Source organism: Oryctolagus cuniculus, chromosome 11 (genome assembly GCF_051225735.1).
Source record: "Oryctolagus cuniculus isolate XC-2025 breed Fujian yellow rabbit chromosome 11, ASM5122573v1, whole genome shotgun sequence".
Lineage (NCBI taxonomy): Eukaryota > Metazoa > Chordata > Mammalia > Lagomorpha > Leporidae > Oryctolagus > Oryctolagus cuniculus.
In genome coordinates, this window is record NC_142877.1 from 106373528 (window position 1) to 106398883 (window position 25356).

Consider the following 25356-nt stretch of genomic DNA (forward strand, 5'->3'; position numbering starts at 1 on the left):
CTCTCCCTCTTCTCACCTTTCCTCAGCTAACTTGTACACAGCTTGTGTGGTGAAGAACTCCTGTATTCAGAGGACTTTGACCTTGACCTGTTGCTTTAGAACCCTGGAAACTTTCATTTATATATTTACCTATATTCTGCTTTCAAGCTAAAGCATGAGATGAGCAGGGCATCATTTGGGAGTTTGCAATTCCAACTGCACATGAAACTCAGTCTGTGTTTTTGAGATCATTTTCCCCAAAATGGAAAGAAACTTTAAATATAGTTAGTAAAAGGCGGCAGTGGAAGGTTGCACATTGGTAAATTTCATTTTCTGTTTTCTATGTTTATGCCCAGGAAGCTGCTAGCCTGGCCCTTCCTCTGGGGCTTGAAGGTGCAGAGAAGGTGTAGTTTATGGTAAACTTTATTTGTTTGGCAGGGGTGCTGTGGGCTCCCTCTCGCTGAGCATCTTCATGAAAACACAAGAACATGACAGCCCCAGCTCCTGTTCTCTGACTAATGCTGCTGTTTCCTAACCAGATTCTTTCGCCCAGCTCCTCCAGTTGTCACAGCAATGTCTCACTGCTGTGTCAGCCAGGTCAGCCGGATAGGGATCTACATGTGTCTGCTTTTAAATACATTTAGCTCCCATACTGTCAAGAAACATCTCGTTAAGTTGCCTAAATAGTTTGATCTTTCAAGCATTGGAATCAGTTGCCATAGAAACAGATGTTCGAAGATGTGGACCTACAATTTTATATTAAATTATGTTTCCCTCCAATTCCCACAAGCTTCACATTTGCGTGCTCTGTCCTCTGGGGGTAATAGCGCAAATAAAATTCAATCCTCGTATCTCCTTTGTATTAAACTTTTTTTTTTATTGAACATCACATTACACTCAGAAAGTTGGCCACAGCATAATGCTGTTTCATATCACTCAGTATTAGATAAGACCTGAAAATATTGAGATAATGGTCATAGTGACTGAGAAAGCGAAGGGGGGAAGCATTGGGCTCTGTTGCCTGTTCTCCAACTGCACTTCAGACAAAGTCAAAACTGCACAACTCTATTGACTGGTCATCTTGAAACAAAGAACAAAAGCTTAATCACATATCTAGACAGGGCAATTAAAGTCAAGACTACAGAAATCTAATTCTCCAAGCACATTCATGCATAATCACCACTTGGAAACATAGTCTATACTGAAAAGACTCTGTGTCTGTATAGAATCTGTACTTTTTAATTATGAGACATTTCACATAAAGACGACATCGGGGGAAAGGGACAATCCAACAAAACATGGGAGGAAGACTTTCACTCTTCACAAAGACTAAAACTGGTGGGTTGATACCTTTCTTTTTTAAGAAAGAAAATAAGACACTTTTCCAAGAATTTACTGCTAAATTGCTGTCTGCAAAAGGCATACAGAGAAAAGAAAGAGAATGACGGGTTAGGAGCTGGGACGACCAAATACTGACTCTGTATCTTAGCAGATGTATAACGTGGGACACATCACTTATTCTCTGAACTCTCATCCCCTCTGTGATGAGCATATCTACTGGAAAAAGATTTTATGTAACAATCAAATGAAATCTTGTACACAAAGCACACAGTTCAGCAAGGCCTTAGAATATGTTAATTCGTTTTTGTTTTCCCAACTCCATCAGGAATTCCTGTACTTAAAAGCAAGTGCTCCTTCCTGGTGGCTCTTGCAACTTGACCAACCAGTTTCATGGGTGGACCACAGGGGCCTGTGTAACCAGACCTCCCCTGGCATTCATGATCTGAAATACAATGAGATCTCGCCTAGTTAAGGATCCCTCATGCTTTCACAGAATCAAGTCCCTTTTCACACTTACACACAGAGGGAGTACAACAGAAGATCAGACTGAGACCCCCAAGATAGTTTAAATGTACAAGAAATGTGTTCAGGAAACACCTGTAAGGGAAAATGGAGAAAGTGAAACCTGACCCCAAAAGAAGAGAGGAAAGGAAAGGAAGGAAGTTTTGGCATCAGCTTTCTAGATTACCACACAGAAGTGGAGGGAAATCCTCAAGCCAAGTCAGCCATCAGAGGAGTCCCATGTCTCCCAGGAAGGGCCCGTCTCAGTACCCCAGCCACGCTCCCCCAAGGGCAGAGAGCAGACCTCAGGAACCATGGCCTCATGACAGAACTAAGACATGAACACTCTAGGATGCCCCCACTTCCTATTAGGCTTCACATTTTCTCCAGCTGTAAATACAACTTTAAATTGAAACTTAGATATTTCAAAAAGGAGTACTGGCACACAGAAAACCAACTGCAAACCAGTAAGATGTATACAAGCTATGTACCGGCAGCACTCCTGACATTGGCTCCACTCTGCCTGAAGTCCTTGCCACTGCCAGAGGACCCTCTCTTTACACCTCTACACCTGGCTGCAGGAGGCCTTCCTCTTCAGCTACCTTCACAGCTGTGCTGTACCCTGAGCCACCTCCCAGTTCTCATCCCTTACATAATCATCTTCCTGAAAAGGTCAGTCCAAAGTGGCTTAACTACAAGGGCATGTGCCTGAAAAAGGGCATTAGTTCATGCCTACTGTTGTTATGGGTAAATCCCTGAAGCTCAGTAGCTGAACATAAGAGAGCTTATTTTCTGTACATCCAACAATTCGTGCAGGCATACAGTGGTTAGCCTTTGACACCTATGTCGTTGGTCAACCCCTGGGGACTGCAGGACTCCTCTTCTGTCCAGCAGAAAGAAAAGGAAAGCATATAGCATAGGCTGACCACGGCATCCACCACTTCTACACAAATTTGTTGACAAGAACAAATGGCATGAGCACATCCGACTGCCAGAAGTGTTGGGAAAGGCAGTCTAGCTCTGTGTCCAGGAAAAAGTGGACAGATTTACAAGCACTTCAACATCTCTGTTGAGAAGGATCCAGTGCTGGGCCCCAAGCGCTGGGTCTCAGACTGATCTTGAATTATTACCTCTGTCAAGGGGAGCTGCAGTGTTGCTCTTAAAGGTTTCTGGGGGCAGGCATTTGGCACAGCAGTTAAGCTCCCAGCTGGGACACCTGCATCCCATAGCAGAATGTCTAAGTTTTGAGTTTCTGCTCCACTTCTGCTAATGCACACACTCTGGGAGGCAGCAGATGATGGTTCAAGTAGTTGGACCCCTGCCACCCATGTAGGAGACCCAAACTGAGTGGCAGGCTCCTGGCTTCAGCATGGCCCAGCCCTGATTGTTGCAGGTATCTGGGGAGTACACCAGTGGGTGGGAGATCTCTCTTTGTCTCTCCGCCATTCAAATAAAATAATTAATTAATTAATTAAAATACTTTCTTTGAACGAAATGTGTATTTTAGCAAAATTTAATAAAGATGAATAAAAGGATTTAGAAGTTGGTTTCATAACCTACACACCAGGCTGTGAGCTGCTTGTGGGCTAACTTCAGGGACTTAGTGTTTCCAGGGGGGAAGAGACATTGTGTTCTAAGTTATAAACAACAAATTTATAAACAAACCTTAGTAAGAAAACCCATCTGTAAACTGGCAACTAAATATGTATGTGTGCATAAATGCATATATTTTGTAAAGCCTGGAAATAGTGTGAATTTGGATATAAGATAATTAGCAATTGTCTTCCAAATGTAACAAGCTTAAATTATTATCATCAGAGAGGAGTGGGACCAAGGTGTATTCAGAAGTGACTACTTATGATCATTTGGGATTTTCTCTGTGCAATCTTTAAAATGTCACAGATCAGCTCAGCACCATTATACTGATTATTTTCTGTGGGTTCTGTGGCAACAGACCAATTAAAGACACTGCTTTCCATTAACCTCCAATGAAGCCACACACCTATTATGAAAATGAAAACTGTGGACCCCGTTTATCGAGTTAAGATAAAATTTTTATTATTACATATATGCAAAAATGCCACTTCAAACACATGCTTCAAGAGAATGCAAAAGACTGCTAACAGTCTAACCACTTAGTTCAAGCAACAAACAACAGCATCCTTTATGTTTAAGCTACTTCAGAGCTTCCTCTTACTTCTGATGACAAATAGTTCTTCATAATCCACTAGAAATATAATCCTGCATTGTATGGTCCATTTTTAAAAAACAGGCAATATCACGGGCTTAGAAATTAGAGGCAGGAAATTTCAGGCTGGCAAGAAGTTGAACAATACATTCCTGATTAGAGAAATGTGCACAGACTGTCTTCTAAATGCATTTTGCATTATAAAATATTTCCGAAACTCTTATTTGACATATCAGCATAAGTGCTATTATGCTTATGATGTCTGCATTTATACTAATGGAATTAGAACAGAGGTATTACGGCGGCGTGATAGAAAGAGTTCTGATGTATGAGGCTAAAGACCTGCATTCCTGACTCAGTTCTGCATTTGCTAGCAAGGTGACCTTGAATAAGTCCTCTGATTTCTGGGAACTTCAGTTCCTTCATTTGTAAAACCAAGATTTTGATTAAAAGGACTTAGTCCACATCCAGTATTCTATATGACTTGTTTAACCTTTTGAAATTTCCGTTTCCACAACTAGAAAGCTCTTTGTAAAACTATTTACCTTGTTTTTATCCTAGGGTTATCTTAAAGATCAAAAGAAAGAAAAATGTATGAAAAAGAGCTTTGGAAATTGCAAGGTGCTATGCAAATGTAAGATGTTTTAAAGAAAATAATCACACTCAGAATATCCAGCTCTTTTGCATGTCCATTTAATCTAGACTGAAGGGTAGATACAGTAGCATTTAAGATTCAAATAAGCTAAAGATCTAAAGATCATCTAGAAAGCTGAGAAGTATTTCCATTTTTAATAAGCTGCAGCAGATACCTAAATCAGGACAAAGAAACACTGTTTACAGCCAGGAAGTCAAGAATCCTCATAATACCACAGTGCATTACAGATTGGGGCTGCAGCCTGCCTTCTTTACCAACCCAAATCAAAATGCCCCTTACGAGCCTCACACAAAACACTTGTATATAAAGATTACATCTGTGGTGCTCATAAAATAAGCTCTTTAGATAAAAGTAAGGCATTACTGCTTTGAAGAAATGCATCATTTAGCAGGAGACAGACAGACCTACAATGTTCGAAGGGCAAAAACAGAAAAGGAATAGAAATCCAGGGGTGTTTGCAGATCGGTTAATGCACTGTCAGTGGGATGGCTAAATAGCATAGAAGAAGCTGTAGGGTGGTTACTCTGATTGCCCATTAAAGCCCATCTGTGGAGGATGTTTTAAAACAATGCATTCATATTTTCATTTCTTCTTTGGCTTGGGCTCTAGGCAGAGTCCTTAGCAAGAACACCATTAATAGCCAACAGCTGGGCCCTTGCAGCCACTCCTGTCAGGTTAAAATTCTAGTTGTGTCACTTGTTATCTCTGTGAAATTAAGCAAGATATTTAAGTTCTTTGAGCCTCAGTTTCCTCTGCATTAAGGAAACCATTCCTCAATTCCCAGCTGTGAACGGAGAATGATACAAAACGGAGTCATTACAAAACTCAGACAGAAAATGAGATTTGAGCATATACATAAACAGCATAGTCCATGGCACATACTAAGTGGTAGCTGTTTGTGGGGAGCAACTCGGACTAGACTGTTATTCGAATTAAGACTTATTCTATGCATCTGCTTTCCCACAATATGGCGCTGGGAGAGGAGGAAACAGCTTCTACACAGCTGCCTCCAGTTCAACCAATAAACAGCAGGACCTGCTCCTGATTGGAGGAGAGCAGCGTACTCGGCGTGTGGGTAGCAGAGTTGGGATTGGTGGAAGAGGACTATAAAGGAGGAGAGAGACAACATGCACCAGGAACATCTATCTGAAGGAACACCTGAGCAGCCCCCGAGAGAGCTGGCCGGCGGTGTGCCGCTCCCCCGCGGAAGTGGGGAAAGTGGCAGGGGGAACCGCCCTTCCACGGAGGTGGAAGGGACGGTAGCCAACCCGGGAAGAACCAGCAGCAAACCCGGGAAGGGCAGAGCAGACAAAAGAACAGCGCAGGGTCCTGTGTCGTTCCTCCACGAAGTCGGGGAGCGACAGCTGTTTATTACAGGATTATTACCGTTGGCAAGGATCATTAAGACTCACCGAGAGACTCTTGTTTGACCCCATCCTCTTCTAACTCTCCTTAACTCCCCTACATAAGTGCTTCATAACTGCAGACTGTGACCATTTGATCATCAGAAGATCAATTTGGTGAGACACACTGTTTGTTATTTAACTAGAGGAGAATTAAACAGAATAAAGTGGAGTTGAAATGGAGTGGTATGCAGTGGAATGGAATGGAGGGCAGGGTATAGGAGAGAAATGGCACAGAGTGGAATGGAACGCAGCACAATGCAATGGAGTGGAGTGCAATGGAATGGAAATGGAATGAAAGGAAGTGGAATGGAGTGGAGTGGAGCACAAGAGAGGGGCATTGAGTAAAATGGTGTGATGTGGAGTGCAGTGCAATGCAATCCAGTCAATGCAAAGGGAGAGGACAGAGAAAGTAGACTAAGAAGTGTAATATACAAGTATATCACATATAATAAGATTACTATTATATTCAATTTTGGGGGTGGGTGGATGGATGTTACCAAGATACATGAAAAATTATTTCCTAATGTGAAATACTATCAAAACACTTTCAAAGTTACAACCCTCAACATTTCCATTGTATCCTCTAGAATCCTTAGTCTCCCAGTGAGAATCCCAAAGAAAGGCAATGTGTAACAGACATGGAGTCACAGACAAGAGACAAAATTTTATAAAGGATATTCTCCTGTTTTTGTCTTTTGGACTATTAAAGGGTGGTAACCATGATGTCTTTTCTATGAATAATATAGAATTTTATAGTCTACAAAAATTAATTACATGATCATCTGTAATATGGGAATAATAATATAATCTGCCCCATAATTTTATTGTGGAAATGTGTAAACACATGTAAAATCCTTAGACTGGCGTCTTTCACAGAGTAGATGCTCAGTAGGTAGGATTTGATTCCATGATTATACAGTGACTGGATGGGTACTGTAGACCTATTTGGTAGATTAAAAAAAAAAAAAAAGTCACTTGAAGAGATCTCAGGCCAGGCTGAAAGTTCTACAGCTAATAAGCAGCATCTAAGGTTTTCGACTTTGCCTCATCCATCCAGTCATTCCACTGATATTCATGGAGTGCCAGGCTAACCCCAGACACAGAGAATGTTGGAGGTGCAACCCCAACTTCTAAAACACTTACAATGAAATGCTCTTTCTCCAAGTTTTATCATGTTTCTATCATACAAGCATCAGCTACATAATTGGTCTTTGTTGTATGCCTTGCAAGGAGATTAAATCTAAAAAGATACACATCTTCCACTGTCTTGAAAAATCAGAGTCAATGCCTCCTCTGTGTGTGTCTGCAACCTCCAGAGTTCATCATACCATGGCCTGGGCATGCTGTGTTGCAATTCTTTGGATAATTCTGTTTCCCTTGCCTCAACACAAGACTGTCATCTCCCTACGGGCACAGAGTAGCAGACAAGCTACACAATAAACATTGGTTGATTTTAGATGAATAAAAGGGTTATCATATCAATGTAGATGCCCTAGTTTTTCATAATACCCAGATTGATCTTAGGTTTTCTAAAACTTTTGCTTATTTCCATTTTCTTGAATGCAGAGAGACAGAAGTTTTTCATTCACTGGTTCATTCCCCAAATGCCTACAACAGCCAGGGATGGGTCACGCCCAAGCCAGGAGCGAGGAGTTCCATCTTGCTCTCTTATCTGAGTGGTCAGGATCCCAATACTTGAGCCATCCTCTGCTGTCTCTCAGGACGTGCATTAGCAGGAAGCTGGGATTAGGAGCAGAGCCAGGACCTAAACCAGGCACTCCAACAAGTCAGCATCAGGCCTTAGTTTTTAATGCCACTGAACAGTTTTTATTTATTCCTTGGGTTTTGGAAAGTTCTGTTTTGTGTCTCTGTTTGGGGTCTCCTGTCCCAAGAAGGTTTATCAGCTTAAGAAGTGCAGCGAGCTCAATGGGACCTGAAGTAGTCAGCAGGCAACTAAAACCAGTTTCCACTACCACTAATATCACTCACATGCACTTCCTAGATCCTGAGCGCTAAGAAGGTGAGGAACAGAAGAAAAAAGCATATAAAATGGTAGAGGAGAAAGAAAAGGAAGTGAAGATGAGAAAGTTGGTAGAAAACCGCTAACATGCATTTAGAAATGACAAAGCAAAAGTACTGCCACCACAATGCAAAAGTGTGATGATCTGTCCCCTCCTCCTTCCCACCAGATCAAAACAAGTGTCTAGTTGAATCTTAAAAACAGGAGAGCATATATGTGTATATTATATAACGTACAAATTCTCACACACACATAGAACATACAGAGAAGACGGCAGAATAGGGAGGGACTTACTAGTAGTCCGGGAGAAGACAGATTAATAAAAGTGAAGATAGTGTAGTCTCAGGAAAGAATTAGGGGAAAAACAGCAGAGGAAACTCTTCCGTAATTAGAGGGACACAGTGAACACACGTGGAGGACACAGGCGCCCATGGCTCGGGACCCAGCTGCCAAGAGGCTCCGCACCAGCGCTGGAAAGAAAGGTGACACAAAATCGCAGTAGCCAGAGACACTGGAGGAAAAGCGGCAGGAAGAGACTAGAGGGAACGAGGCTTGAAGCTCCATGGGGGAAAGTATACCAGTCTAACTAAAGGAGAAAAAAAGTAAAAGGGATGGTACAGACACGATTCTCTCTCTCCAATCACCTTACAAAAGCCTAGGAGCTGATAGAGCAGGTGCCATTTTGGACATACGTAACAGCTGCGCCAGCTCGGGGCTGCACCCAGCAACCAGCAAAACAGAAAAACCTGACTGTGGTGGGGAGTAATAACAGGAGACTAAGACCTAGTGAATGTGTGGAACTTATGAACTGGGACTATGAGGAAAAAAAAAAATGGGGGTGTGTGGGAGAACACACAGTGTGGCTGAGACGTGAGTAGTCTCGGTGGGAGACACCACAAGCTCAGACGGCCCTGGCTACCCGGTGAGAGACACTGCAGGGGAATCTGAGCTTACACTGAGCACTGCACAGATCCTCTGTGAGGTCCTTGGGACAGAGCAGACAAATATTATACCCACTGGGGCTAGCACTCAGGCACTGATGGCCATTGAGGAGATCAGCTGAGCAGAATTACTTCCCTTCTGATTAAAAGAGACAGACAGACAGACAGACAGAAGAGAGATACAAAAGTTTACCACGCCAAACCTGGGTGTGTCACGTTAGGCATACCCTTAACCCTGAAGAACTGAACAGAGCTCTCTGGCCACACTCACCACAAGCCTCTAGAGAGGCACTGAAAGCAGACAGTCCAATTGCAAATGCCAAACAGCAAACGCAACAACCGAGGAAACAACAACAAGGAAGATAACATGACACTCCCAAAAGAACATGAGACATCAATACAAGATTATGAACATGATCAGATAGAAGAAATGCAAGCAATGGAACTCAAAAAATTTATGATAAGAATATTTAGAAGTAATCAAAAACAAATGCATAAATTACTGAAATCCATGCAGGACATGCAAGAAAATCTCTCTCATGAAAATGAAATCTTAAGGAGGAATCAAAATGAAATGAGGAATTTGATAGAACATGAAATTGAGATATTGAAGAGAAATCAAAATGAAAGGAAGGATTCAATAGAACAAATAAAAAACACACAGAGCCTTAAAAACAGAAACAGTGAGACAGAAAAGACAATATCGGACTTAGAAGACAGAGCACAGGAAAGTATACAGTCAAACAAAAGACAAGAAGAGGAAACTAGAAATCTCAAAAATATTGTTGGGAATCTATAGGATACTACTTAAAAAAAAACAACATTCAGGTTCTAGGAGTTCCTGAAGGCATGGAGAGAGAGAAAGGATTAGAAGGCATTTTTAGTGAGATACTAGCAGAAAACTTCCCAGGTTTGGAGAAGGACAGAGACTTCCAAGATAGGAAGCACACAGAACTCCCAATAAACATTACCAGAAGAGATCCTCACCAAGACACATTGTAATCAAACTCACCACAGTGAAACAAAAAGAAAAGATTTTAAAATGTGCAAGAGAAAAATGCCAGATGACTCTCAGAGGATCTCCAATTAGACTCACAGCAGACTTCTCATCAGAAACCCTACAGGCTAGGAGGGAATGGCGAGATACAGCCCAAGTTCTAAGAAAAAACCTGCCATCTCATAATATTATATCCTGCAAAGCTCTCATTTGTGAATGAAGGTGAAATAAAGACCTTTCATAGCAAACAGAAATTGAAAGGATTCGTCACCACTCATCCAGCCCTGCAAAAGATGCTTAAAGATATGTTACACACAGAAACACAGAAATACAGTCATCAATATGAAAGAAGGTAAAGGAAGAAATCTCTCAGTAAAAGATCACAGGAAGTTCAAAGTATATATTAGAAATACCTTTTGAAAAATGGCAGGGCAAAGGCACTACTTATCAATAGTCACATTGAATGTATATGGCCTCAACTCTCTAGTTAAAAGACACAGACTGGCTGGCTGAATGGATTAAGGAACAAAACTCATCTATTTGCTGCTTACAAGAAACACATCTTTCAACAAAGGTGCATGCAGACTGAAAGTGAGAGGTTAGAAAAAGATATCCCATGCCAACAGAAACCAAGAAAGAGCTGGCATAGACATCTTAATATCAGACAAAATAAACTTTAACACAACTGATAAGAGAGATAAAGAGGGGCACTATATAATGATTAAGAGCTCAATTCAACAGGAAGATGTAACTATTATAAACATATATGAACCTAATTACAGGGCATCAGGTTATTTAAAAGATATGTTAAGGAACTTAAAGGGAGACTTAGGATCCAATACAATAGTATTGGGGGACTTCAATACTCCACTTTCAGCAATGGACAGATCAACCAGACAGAAAAATCAACAAGGAAACAGCAGATTTAATCGACAATATAGATCAAATAGATCTAAAAGATATCTACAGAACTTTTCATCCTACACTTGAAGAATACATATTCTTCTCAGCAGTGCATGGAACTTACTCTAGGATTGACCACATGCTAGGCCATAAAGCAAGTCTCAGCAAATTCAAAAGAATCAAAATCATACCATGCATATTCTCAGACCATAATGGAATGAAGCTGGAAATTAGCAACTCAGGAATCCATAGAACATATGCAAATACATGGAGACTAAACAACATGCTCCTGAGTGAAAAATGGGTCATAGAAGAAATCAAAGGAGAAATCAAAAATTTTTGGAAGCAAATGAAGATAACAACACAACATATCAAAACTTATGGGGCACAGCAAAAGCAGTGTTAAGAGGAAAGTTGATTGCAATATGTGCTTACATCAAGAAATTGGAAAGGCACCAAATAAATGCATACCAATGCATCCCAAGTATCTAGAAAAAATGCAGCAAAACAGACCCAAAACTAGTAGGAGAAGAGAAATAATTAAAATTAGAGAAGAAATCAACAGAATTGAATCAAAAGAAATTTCAAAAGATCAGCAAAATGAAGAGCTGGTTTTTTGAAAAAATAAACAAAATTGACACACCCTTGGCCCAGCTAATAAAAGAAAGGAGAGAGAAGGCCCAAATCAATAAAAACAGAGATGATAAAGGGAATGTAACAACAGACACCACAGAAATAAAGAGTCATCAAAAATTACTACAAAGAGTTGTATACCAGCAAACAGGGAAATCTATCATAAATGGATAGATTCCTGAACACATACAACCTACCTAAATTGAACCATGAAGACACAGAAAATCTAAACAGACCCATAACCGAGTCAGAAATTGAATCAGTTAAAAAGGCCCTCCCAACAAAGAAAAGCACGAGACCAGATGGATTCACTGCTGAATTCAGACGTTTAAAAAAGAACTAACTCCAATTCTTCTCAAAATATTCAAAACAATCGAAAAAGAGGAAATCCTCCCAAATACTTTCTATGAAGCCAGCATCACCTTAATTCCTAAACCTGAAGAAAATGCAGCAGAGAAGGAGAATTACAGATCAATATCCCTAATGAACATAAATGCAAAAATCCTCAAAAAATTCTGGACAATAGAATTCAACAACACATCAGAAAGATCATCCACCCAGACCAAGTGGGATTTATCCCTGATACACAGGGATGGTTCAACATTTGCAAATCAATTAATGTGATAAACCACATAAACAAACTGCAGAAGAAATACCATATGATTATCTCAATAGATGCAGAGAAACATTTGATAAAATACAACACCCTTTCATGATGAAAACTCTAAGCAAATTGGGTATAGAAGGAACATTCCTCAACACAATGAAGGCAATTTATAACAAACCCATGGCCAGCATCCTATTGAATGGGGAAAAGCTGGAAATATTTCCACTGAGATCTGGTACCACCAGACAGGGATGCCCACTCTCACCACTGCTATTCAATATAGTTCTGGAAGTTCTAGCCAGAGCTGTTAGGCAAGAAAAAGAAATTAAAGGGATACCAATTAGGAAGGAAGAAGTCAAACTATCCCTCTTTACAGATGATATGATTCTTTATTTAGGGGATCCAAAGAACTCTACTAAGAGACTATTGGAACTCATAGAAGAGTTTGGCAAAGTAGCAGGATATAAAATCAATGCACTAAAATCAACAGCCTTTGTATACACAGATCATACCATGGCTAAGAAAGAACTGCTAAGATCAATCCCATTCACAATAGCTACAGAAATAATCAAATACTTTGGAATAAATTTAACCAAGGAGGTTAAAGATCTCTATGATGAGAATTATAAAATCTTAAAGAAAGAAATAGAAGAGGATACCAAAAATTGAAAAAATCTTCCATGCTCGTGGATTGGAAGAATCAATATCATCAAAATGTCCATTCTCCCAAAAGCAATTTATAGATTCAATGCGATACTAATGAAGATACTGAAGACCTTCTTCTCAGATCTGGAAAAAATGCTGAAAAATCTGGAAAAGATGCTGAAATTCATATGGAGGCAAGGAGACCTCAAATAGCTACAGTAATACTGTACAACAAAAACAAAGCCAGAGGCATCCCTATACCAGATTTCAAGAGTTACCACAGGGCAGTTATAATCAAAACAGCCTGGTACTGGTACAGAAACAGATGGATAGACCAATGGAAGAGAACAGAAACACCAGATATCAATCCAAATGTGTACAGCCAACTTATATTTGATCGAGGATCTAAAATCAATTCCTAGAGCAAGGAGAGTCTATTCAACAAATGGTGCTGGGAAAACTGGATTTCCACGTGCAGAAGCATGAAGCAAGACCCCTACCTTACACTTACACAAAAATCCACTCAATATGGATTAAAGATCTAAGCCTATGTCCCAACACCATCAAATTATTAGAGAACATCGGAGGAACCCTGCAAGATACAGACACAGGCAAAGATTTCTTGGAAAAGACCCCAGAGGAACAGGCAGTCAAAGCCAGAATTAACAACTGTGATTACATCAAATTGAGAAGTTTCTGTACTGCAAAAGAAACAGTCAGGAAAGTGAAGAGGCAACCGAAAGAATGGGAAACATATTTGCTAATTATGCAACTGATAAAGGATTAATAACCAGAATCTACAAAGAGATCAAGAAACTCCACAACAACAAAACAAACAACCCATTTAAGAAATGGTCCAAGGACCTAAATAGACATTTTTCAAAAGAGGAAATCCAAACGGCCAACAGACACATGAAAAAATATTCGGGATCACTAGCAATCAGGGAAATGCAAATCAAAACCACAATGAGGTTTCACCTCGCCCCAGTCAGAATGGCTTACATACAGAAATCAACTAACAACAGATGCTGGTGAGGATGTGGGGAAAAAGGCACACTAATCCACTGTTGGTGGGAATGCAAACTGGTAAAGCCACTATGGAAGTCAGTCTGGAGATTCCTCAGAAACCTGAAGATAACCCTACCGTTCGACCCAACCATCCCACTCCTTGGAATTTACCCAAAGGAAATTAAATTGACAAATAAAAGAGCTGTCTGCACCTCAATGTTTATTGCAGCTCAATTCACAATAGCTAAGACATGGAATCAACCTAAATGCCCATCAACAGAAGACTAGATAAAGAAATTATGGGATATGTACTCTATAGAATACTATACAGCATTAAAAAATGAAATCCAATCATTTGCAACAAAATGGAAGAATCTGGAAAACATCATGCTGAGTGAAATAAGCCAGTCCCAGAGGGACAAATATCATATGTTCTCCCTGATTTGTGACAACTAACTGAGCACCTAAAAGGAAACCTGTAGGAGTGGAATGGACACTATGAGAAACAATTACTTGACCGGCCCTTGATCTGACTGTTGAAGAACAAGTTACTATTTTATTCTTTTTAATATTTTTGTTCTACTTAATACCATTGGTTGAACTCTTTAATTAACACACAATTATTCTTAGGGGTTTAAATTTAACTGAAAAGTGATCCCTGTTAAATATAAGAGTAGGAATAAGAGAGGGAAGAGATGTATATTTCAGCACATGCTCACTTGGACTTACCCCTAATAGTAGAGCTAGAAACGTGCCAGGGGATTCCAAATCAGTCCCATCAAGGTGGCATGTACCAATGTCATCTTACTAGTCAAAGTGATCAGTTTCAGCTCACAACTGATCATAATGATAGGATTAAGCATCAAAGGGATCACATAAACAAGACTTGTATCTGCTAATACTAACTGATAGAATTAAAAAGGAGAGAACGATCCAACATAGGAATCGGGATACTCAGCTGACTCATAGAATGGCAGATGCCCTAAACAGCACTCTGGCCTCAGAATCAGCCCTTAAGGCATTTGGATCCGACTAAAAGCCCATGAGAGTTTCTTGTGCATGGAAAGCCAAGACACTGTGGCAAAAAAAATGACCTAAATCAAAGATCTCTGTGAGTGAGATCCCAGTGGAAAGAATGGGCCATCAAAGAAAGAGGTACCTTTCTCTGCAGGGAAGAGAGAACTTCTACTTTGATTATGGCCCTGTCTAAATAAGGTCGGAGTTTGTGAACTCTACAGGCTTCCATAGCCTTGGCAGCTCATGACAAGAGCCTCAGGTGATTACTGACATCACAGATAAGAGTGTCAATTGTTAAATCAACAACGGGAGTCACTGTACACTTGTTCCCCATGTAGGATCGTTGTCCTTAATGTGCTGTACTATGCAAATTAACGGTAAAACTACTATTTGAACAGTAGTTTATACTTTGTGTATTTGTGTGGGTGCAAACTGTTGAAATTTTAGAATATACTAAGTTCATCTTCTGTATATAAAGATAATTGAAAATGAATCTTGATTAAGAATGGGATGGGAGAGAGAGTAGGAGATGGCATGGTTGTGAGTGGGAAGGAGGTTATAGGGGAGAAAGCTGCTATAATCTCCAAAAGTTGTACTTTTGAATTTATATTTATTAAATAAAAGTTTAAAGAAACAAATAAAATCAATAAATACAAATTTGAAAAATAAGAGTACATATAGAGAAACAGATATAGAGAAAGGGTAAGAATGATCACTCAAAAATCAGTTTGGATCTCTTTGGAGTCTTTTATTAGAAATAAACATTATTCTAAAGACTGAGATAACTTTGAAGATGTAAAATCACCCATGTTCAAAGAAACCTACCAAGCAGAAAAACAGTTATAGCATTTACATGAAACTATACTTTAGATTGATTAAATTTGACCCAAAGTAGATTTTCTTCACTATTTATGTGTTTCACTCATATCGATTCAGAGTAGAGCAACTTTGTGACCAAAATGGCTTTCTATCAAAGCTAGGATTGACAAAGCCAGCAATGCTAAGTGTTAATGGGCTCTGCCCTCATGAATCAAGAGAACGGAAGGTAACTGGATCATCCTGAGACTTCATAAAATTCTCACTGTCAAATATTAGGAGTTGGCAGTGAATCAGTGGAGGTTTAGAGACCCTCAAGGCAAACTTTGCAAAGTTAGGCTTCTCTGCTGGTTAGCCTAAGTCAAATGAATCTCTGGGGGATACAGTACATCTGAACTTTTGTGTGGCCTTTTTATTTGTGTGTGTGTCTTAGCAAGCACCCTGGACTGGGAAATGCTTCCTCGTCGGTGGAACCATGTAGATTCAGAAAAAGCCATCTTCCATTGAGAAGACAATTGTTTGCTATAGACACGAGAAACAAATGCCCATGACCTGGGTCACCTCATCCCAGCAGGCTTTTGCTGCGGCTTCCTCTGAGCAAACACAACAAAGTCCAGAGCAGTCAATCCTGCTGCCCCACACTGGGCCCCTGCAGTTGTGCTCTGCTATTTACCCTTCCTATTAATCTGTCAATGTTCTAGTCAAACATGCAAAACAATATGGTGGGTGCATAGTTTGATTGGTCATTGCTAAGTAACTTGGGGCAAAGATGAAGAAATGGAACTTCCAACCAACAAAACGTGAGGCCCAATTTGATTGTTAGAGAATGTTCAACAATACCAGAGCATGACAATTTTTCAGGGTGGCCGTGATTTAGCATCACTCTCACCCGAAAAGAGTGGGCCCAATAAATGACGTGCAGTTCCAGAATCTAAATGCAGGTCAGCCACTGTTCCTATCGCTGTGGGATAGAACTGTCTAGGCATCTGCAGTGGAAGGCATTCACTAGAAGATGCCATCCTCTATGCTAAAGAGGCTACAGAGGGATTTGGGTCAGTACACAGCTGAGTCACTGGCCAACAACAGAAATATTCTTTGAAGCGAAAAACAAAAGTTCTTGGTTTCATACTGTCTGGATGCTAAACTGGGTGAACTCCATAGCCCCAAAATGCAATCTGAATTCTAAAACATTTTGAGCAAATGTAATAGCTTTTATTCCCAATCCACCTCCCTCCTTTTCTAGTAGACCAGATGAAACCCCAGAATCCTTCTGAACACAGATGCTAGGTAGCCACTTCTATTCTACTAGAATGAGCACAAAAGATAGGGCCTGTTTGTCTTTCCGGCCCTGCAGCCTCAAGTGAACAAATTCATCCAAGTACAAGATATATAGATGAGCCAAAAAAACTGTACAGGACGCACCCTGCCAGAAATATAAAGTGTGCATTTCCCTGTTGTATGTTTTCAAAGGTCAATCAGAATGGGCAGAATAACTGGCTATTTATGGATCTGGGATGCCAGGACATTTTACAGCAAAGCGAATAAAACATGGGTATTGAAGTCAGGCTGACTGGGGGGTCAGATTCTCCCAACTCCCAGCTATTTACTGGCTACATGAGCTTTGGCAAATATTTAACCACTCTGAGATGTGTTTATTCACTAGAAAAGTGGAGACGAGAAGATGGTATATACTGTATAAGGCTAGCCCTTTTGACTCCTCTTCCTCCTCCATTTTCTCTGCTTATTTCTCCATAGACTACAGGCAGCTCCAGGTTCATATCTTTGTAGTTTATGACCCAAGAGAAAAAGGAATTCTCTCTTCTCGTCTTGTTCTAGAAATTATGAGGAAGTACATTCAATGATTGGCTTAGCCTGGGTTACATGTCACCCACTGGACTCCCATACAAGGGTGCTGACTGGTTCACACTAGATCACAAGCCCACCCTGACAGCCAATATTTCAAGGTTCTGTGCTTGGGCCACCCCAGATCCATTTGGTGGGAGCAGGAAGGAGCCATTTTCTGGAAGAAGCATTGGATAAAGGAATACATTTTTTAGGTAAAGGAAACAACACACATGTGCTCCATGACCTCACAGAATAAGATGATTAAATAAAATCATATATGTACAGGACTTAGTAACTAACACATAAGTACCCCAAAACAGTAGCCAAGATGATAGTAATTATTTTGTCATTATTATTATCAATTTTTATCCTCAAAAAATACAACCAATCATAGTGGTAGTCACAGGATATTTATTCTTACTCATTGATTCCATCACTTGCTCACGTCAGTTTAAGTCTGGCTACTCAGATTAGATACCCAAGCAGTACCCTCGATGAAGAAATGGAACTACCGCATTCCTAACTTCCTTACATGTCAGAGAAGAGCTGCTTTCTGCCTTCTGCTAAACCCCTGAAATTAACTTCACAGAACCAACACAGGTTGCCTTAGAGCAAGCACACTTAAAGGGTATTCCCCACCAGATCAAAATAAGTGTCTAGCTGATTTTTCAAAACAGTAGAGCATATAGATGTACGTTATATAATGTACATATTCTCATGCTAGTAATGCAGCCACCTCTCAGTATCCATGGGGACTTGGTTCCAGGACTTGCAGCAGATAACAAAATTTGCAGAGGCTCAAGTCCCTTCTATAAAATTGAAAAACATTTGTCCAGAACCTATGTACATCCTCCTGATTCTTCAAGTAATCTCTGGATGACCTTTAATGCCTAATAAAATGTAGATGCTCCCTAAGTAATTATTATACCACACTGTTTAAAGAATAATGACCAAAACAATTCTGTACATGACAGTACAGATGCCATTCTCTTTTCAAATACTTTAGGTCACCAGCTGAGGGAATCCCTGGATGCAATCCCTCAGACCTGGAGAACCAACTGTGCCCAAAAGAAAGAATGACAAAGGAAATGCAGGCTGCAGCCGAAATGCAGTATGCCTCTATTTGACCAAAACCTCATTTTATAAGGGCATGTGAAATCATACCGGGAATAAATACCAGGAAAAAATAAAAATTAAGAGGATATTCTAAACTCTGAGTTCAACTGCACAGAATCAAGGATCAAAACTGGGGGCGGAAATAGAGCAAACCTACTGGCATTTAAAAAAAAAAAAGAGCAAGATGTTGTACTTCTCATATATTACCTGCATTCTGTTGGCAAAGGGTCCAATTCTTAGTGAGAATGCTGTATCTCCCATCGCTCCATACCATATCACTTTAGATACACATTTGGTGAGTTCAAGTCTCTATAAATGAGGGATGGAAAAAGGTCTATTTTACAATGATGCAAAGATGGGGAAATTGATCTTTAAGGCACTGAAGCTGAGTGGTCATTCCTGCGCAGTGGGTTAAGCCACTCCTGGGACACCTGCTTTCTATATTGAAGTGCCTAGAATCCAATCCCACCTCCATCTTTCTACCCAGCTTCCTGCTAACGCACTTGAGAGGCAACAGATGATGATCCAAGCACTGGAACTCCTGCCACCCGTGTGGGAGACCAGGATGGAGCTCCTGGCTCCTGGCTTCAGCTTGGCCCAGTCCTGGCGTTTGCACACATTTGGGGAGTGGACCAGTGGGTAAAAGATCGATCTCTCTCTTTCTCCTCTCTCTCTGTTGCTATGCTTTTCAAATAAGTAAAAATGAAATACATAAACATAACAAAAGATACCTAACCAATCTATTTGTGACTTTCAATAAAATTTTATGTTCTTCTACATAATGGTCTTGACTCTTGTAAAATGTAAATCTAGGTACTTTTGGGTTTGTTTTTAGTTCCTTTGGGGAGTTTTTGTTTTGTAAATGGTATCTTTTAAATTAAATTTCATTTTTCAGAATATAGAAATGCAATGTAATTTTGCACATTGTTTTAAAACAGCAAGCTAACTAAACTCTCATATTAATTCTCAAAAACAGGTCGGTTGTTTACTGGGAGTTTTGTTATGAACAATTTTATCACCTGCTAATAATGACAGCTTTGTATCTTCCTTTCAAATGTTTATATTTTAATTTTTTTTCAAACTATACCAGTTTGCATCTCTACAATAGAGTGGAAAAGCTGTGGAGGTATCTGTGTTGGTTTTCCCAGAGATTTATTGTGAGGCAAATACAGCTCATGTCCCCAGAAGCAAGTAAAGCATTGGTCCTCACGTACACAGACCCTCATGAGTCCTGGGAGTCACTGAAATGTGCATGCTATTCCAAGGACAGAACAGAAGCCCAATTACATTGGAAAGCATTTCTGATAAACTGTGTAAAAGGTCTCAGAATGAAGTGCCCTAAATATCCAAATCTCCATTCAAATTGATATATAATTTTGCATTTTGTAGTTCTGAGGCTTGAGTTTTGACATATTTCATCACAGAGGAGTTAAGGTGGGAATTGGGTACAAAGGTGTTGAAGTTTTGGAAAAGGAAAGACAAAGAGGTGAGGAGCTTCATTGTTTCTGATGTTATCAGGAATCCGTCTATCAGTGTTCCTGACAAGATTGATATTTGCTGTATTTTTAAAATTTTTTTGTAGATGTCTTTAACAAGTTAAACAAGTTCCCTTCTAATCCTAGTTTACAGAGGTTTTCGGTTTTGTTTTTACACTAGGAACAGATGGTGAATTCTACTGAATGTCTTCTCTGTACCTATTAAGAAGATCATATTTTGCCTTTTAATCTGTTAAAGTGGTATTACATTAAATTAATTTTCAATATTAAACAAACCAGGCATTCTTGGGTTGAAAGATATTTGGTATCTTTGTTTTATTATAGTGCTGAATTTTTTCTGGCAATTTTTTTTTTTTTGTAATTTTTGATCATGACTGAAATTGGCTTTCCCTCTCCTTACCATGTCCTTACCTTACTTTGATATCTAAAAAAAAAAAAAAAATCCTGGGGAATGTTCTCTTCTTCTAATCACTGGTAGAAGTTTTATAGGATTGAAATTACCTGTCACTTAAATATTGCTAAAATCACCTTTTTCTGATGTTTTCTTTGCCGGACATTTTTAAATTTCTTATTCCATTTACTTAATATAGGGTTATTTATGTTCTCTGTTTCTTTTTGAGATACTTCTGGTAAGCTGTTCTACAAGGAAATTATTTTCAAATTTATTGACATTAAAGTGTATATAATACTCACATATTGGGTTTAATAAATTCTAGTCTATTATGTTCCCATTTTAATTCTTAATATTTATATTATAGTTATCGTTTCTGTCTTGATAAATATTGCCAAAATTTGTTAATTTTATTTTTTAAAAACTCTTATTTTGTTGTTTCTTTGTATATACTTACTTTCTAATTCACTAGTTGTGTGCATTCCTTTAACTGATTACCTTGTTTAGACATTTTGGAGGGTTTATTGTGCTGTTCTTGTGTTCTTAACTCATTGAGGTTTAGTCTGTTTTTCTAAGGAATTTTAATCATATTTTCTGCTAATACCACATTGCCTGACTCCCACATGTTTTGAAATGTAATATTTTCATTATCACTCCTTGTTAATGCCTCTGAATCTGCACTATGTATTCTTAAACCATAAGTTGCTTAAATATGTGATGTTTCCCATTGATCTTACTGCTATTAATTTCTAAATTAGTTGTATTTTAAAATCAGTGTGATATCAATTCTCTGAAACTTATTGAGGGTAGTTGTATAGTCTGAATATAGTCAATTTTTATAAATTTCCATATGATTTTTGGGTTCAATATTTTCCAACTACTGCATGATTATAATTTATAACTATTCATTAGCACAAGGCTGTTAACTGTGTTATTCAAATCATCTATTCCCCTTTTCTATTTGCTTGATTTATTAATTACTGGGAAATATGCATTGAAATCTCCCACTACATTACTAGATCTTGCTAATTTTCTCTGTACTTTTGTCAGTTTTGCTTTTATTAATTTTGAACATTTTTAAGTGGCTGTGTTAAAGTTTAGAATTATTATATTTTCTGTATTTTTAAAACATTTATTTATTTATTTATTTATTTGAAAGGCAGAGTTACAGAGATAGAGAGACAGAGACAGAGAGAGACCTTCCATCTGTTGGTTCACTCCCCAAAAGGCAACAACAGCCAGGGGTGAGCCAGGCTGAAGCCTGGGGCCAGGAGCTTCATCTGGGTCTCCCACATGGGTGGCAGAGGACCAAGCACTTGGGCGATCTTCTGCTGCCTTCTCAGGTGCATTAGCAGGAAGCTGGATCAGAAGTAGAGCAGCCAGGACTGGAACCAGGGGTGAAGTGGGGTGCCAGTCACAAGTAATGTCTTAATCCAATATGCCACAGTGATGGCTCCTATCCTATCTTCTTAAGAAATCAAATCTCTTTTTTTTTATTATATAGCTCTCTTTTTTATCTCTACCAATGCTCTTTTTCCTTAAAGAATAATTATTTTGATATTTATACACAGTAGCTATCCCAGTTGTTCGTTAGTTTTGCAAGTACAGTCATGTGACACATGATGTCCAACGAGTTTAATCATGTAAAACATGGGATAAAACATGGGAGGAACTATGTCATTATGTGGATGAAGAAAATATTTTAATTAATCTGTTCTTTGAGGAAAAAATTCCAAAAATAAATATGGAAAATTTTACACCCTATGCAACTGAAGGGATGTATAGTATACTGGAAAAGTCCCAAATGATCAAGAGGCTTTCACTTCCTAATCCCACTCATTTTCCAAAAAGAAAGAGGGGTGGGGTGAGGAAGACATGAATGAAATCTATTCTGTACTTGTTTATGAATGAAAGGGAAGATGGAAGCCAAACGTTTTAATATATGGCTCGTAATCAACATAAAACTTATCTTCCACGTCACCTAACTTAGTTTTTGCTTTTTTTAAACCTCCTCTCTTTCTATCCTATATTCTGGAAAATTTCTTTAGATTTACATTCCAGTTCATTAAACTTCTCGCCAATGTTGTCTATTCTATTTAATTTGCCTGTTAAATTTCAATGTAAATTACATTTCCATAAATTTATTTTCCAGATTTGCTTACTTGTACTTTATTCATTCCTTGCTCAAATGTTCAAGCTTAATTTTGCTCTAAATAAACATACTTGAAAGTGTAGACTACTCCAATTTGAGGGTCTGCATGAAGTTCATAGAAAACACATATGAAAAAAATTATGCACAGACTTCCAAATTTTTGCCCCAAAATAAACTTACTCATTAATTTCACTTTTTTAAAGGCCTTATGAAGTACCCTCATATTGCTATGAGTTGTTGCCGCTCTCTTTCAATCATGCTACCACTTTTCTTACAGATATTGTGGTTTTAGACAATGATTTTCTCATTTTACTTTAAATTTTATATGTGGAAATTCTTGACTTCTGTGTTTAACTCACAATTTCCAGAAAGGATCCAGCCTAAAGCCATTTAAAATTCTCAACTGGGGGTTTTCAGGAATCAAATATATAGCAAGAACTAGGACTCAAACACTCTAAGGCCTTGCTTTGTAGTAATGAGACTTACGGGGACAGGTTTTCTTCCCTGGACCCAGCAGCTTTTCCTGTTGAACTCTTCTCTACATCAGGTTTATTTGTCAGTCATTCCTACACTTTCCAGATTCTAGCTTTGTGCTTCAACTAAGCTCCCATTTTATCTCTAACAGCCCATCACCTGTGTTACCATCAAAGCTGATATCTTAGTCTCCAGCCATCAGCTGAGGTCATCCAGGTCCTGGTTTTCCATTATTTCCCAGGATTTCAGTATGAATGCCAGCTTATAAATGCCTTTTGCAAGGTGTTTTTTTGTTTGTTTGTTTGTTTGTCAGGCAGAGTGGACAGTGAGAGACAGACAGAGAGAAAGGTCTTCCTTTTGCCGATGGTTCACCCTCCAACTGCTGGTGCACTGCAGCCTGCGCACCGCGCTGATCCGAAGGCAGGAGCCAGGTGCTTCTCCTGGTCTCCCATGCGGGTGCAGGGCCCAAGAACTTGGGCCATCCTCCACTGCACTCCCGGGCCACAGCAGAGAGCTGGCTTGGAAGAGGGGCAACCAGAACAGAATCTGGCACCCCAACCAGGACTAGAACCCGGCGTGCCAGCGCCGCAGGTGGAGGATTAGCCTAGTGAGCTGCGGCGCCAGCCACAATGTTTTAAAAGTATCTTATCCACCATAGTAGTCAATTTAGAAAGGCAAATAGGATAACTGGCCTGAAATTAGAAAATCGCCTGTTCTGTTTTCTAACTTGACTTATATTTTTCAGCTACTGAATTTTGTATGTATTTGGTGTCCAACTACCTTAAGTCAACATGATCATCTACCAGTTTTTCTCAGATTTTGGGAGGGAGCAATTTTATTTGCAGGTAGTGAACTTTTACTTCTTTACTTTCTAACTGGCTACATTGCTTGTTTCTATTTCATATCTTATTTAATTTGGTACAGTTTCAGAATATAAAATAATAGTGACAGTAAGAATCCTTGTTTGTAATTTTAGTAAGTCTAATAGTTTCATTAAGTATGATAGTGTTTCTTACTCTAAGGTAAGTTATGTTAAATAACTTTATATATTACAAAACTGTATTATATTAGAATACATAATGTATATTATAAAACTTGTGTATTGTTAAATGCTTGATATTTAATAGAATTACATTATATATTTAATAAAATTATCATGAGATTTTTTCATTTACCCTACCACTGTGATATATTTCATAGAAGTCTTAATGTTAAAATATCCTGAAATAATAATAATATCTACTGGTGGTAGTATAATATATCCTTATCAGGCTGATGAATTTAATGTGTTCTTGAGGTTTTTAGCACATTAGCATTAATATTCATGAGTAAAATACTTTGCTGATCTTGTTTTAATTGCTAACTTGGTCCACGTTGCCTATCACAGGAATTAGGAAAATTGTACCTCACTCAGAATCTTTCAGTAGCTCCCTGTTTCTCTTAGAGTAAAATCCAGTCCTCTCCCATGCCTCACGTGGGCCTCCATGAGTCTCAGTCTCATCTCCTGCCCTCTGCTGACAGCATTCCCACGGTAGCAGCCGTCCTGCAGGGACTCAGGTCCCCCAGGTTCCTTCTCAGCCTGAGGAGCTCTGCACACACCCCTGCTCGCTTGCTGTACCCGGCTCCCTCACTTCCCCTGGGTCCCAGCTGAAACGCCCGCTCCTCTGAGAGCATCTCTCGGGCACCTGAACCAAAGAGAATCTCCCTCAACTTGAAATCCCTTCTGCCCTTTGTTTCCATAGTTTTGCCTCTCTCCCTAACTTACTTACTGGGGAGGGAACCGCAAAGAACAGAGGAAAAGGAAAAGTTGAGAAAGAAAGTAAGAAAAAAAAAAAAAACTTCAAAGAAAAAGGCAAGAAATTGAGTGGAAATAGGCATGATATTATTAGTATTTTTGGTCAAAGAAGTATGTTTAGAATACTCACAAAATAACTGTAAGTATTGTATGCCCCTAAAGTGAAGATTATTGAAAGATTTATTTATTTCAAAGGAAGATTGGGGGTAAGAGGGATCTTCCATCTGCTAGTTCACTTCCCAAATGGCCTTGCTGAAGCCAGGAGCCTGGAATTTCATGTCTCGGTCTCCCACATAGGTGGCAGGGGCTCAAGTACCTGGGCCATCAGCCACTGTTTTCCAGGTGCATCATCAGAGAACTGCTCAGAAGCAGAGCAGCCAGGTCACCAACCAGCACTCTGATATGGGATGCTGGCACAACTGGTGGCTTA

General features: G+C 39.3%; 1 protein-coding gene across 6 annotated transcripts in view; it reads right to left on the bottom strand.

Annotated features, from left to right (window-relative positions):
- C11H12orf42 (chromosome 11 C12orf42 homolog) overlaps positions 1–25356 on the bottom strand; it is a 195051-nt gene that overhangs the window by 166949 nt on the left and 2746 nt on the right. For 5 of the 6 annotated variants that reach the window (XM_089307575.1, XM_070052780.2, XM_089307572.1 and 2 more), the window contains exon 2: positions 18826–18927. In XM_089307575.1, coding sequence (XP_089163701.1) covers positions 18826–18879 — 54 coding nt within the window. In that variant the 5' untranslated portion in view covers positions 18880–18927. Of the gene's footprint in view, positions 1–18825; positions 18928–25356 lie in introns of those variants that run through there. The other variant, XM_089307573.1, reaches the window with a different exon arrangement.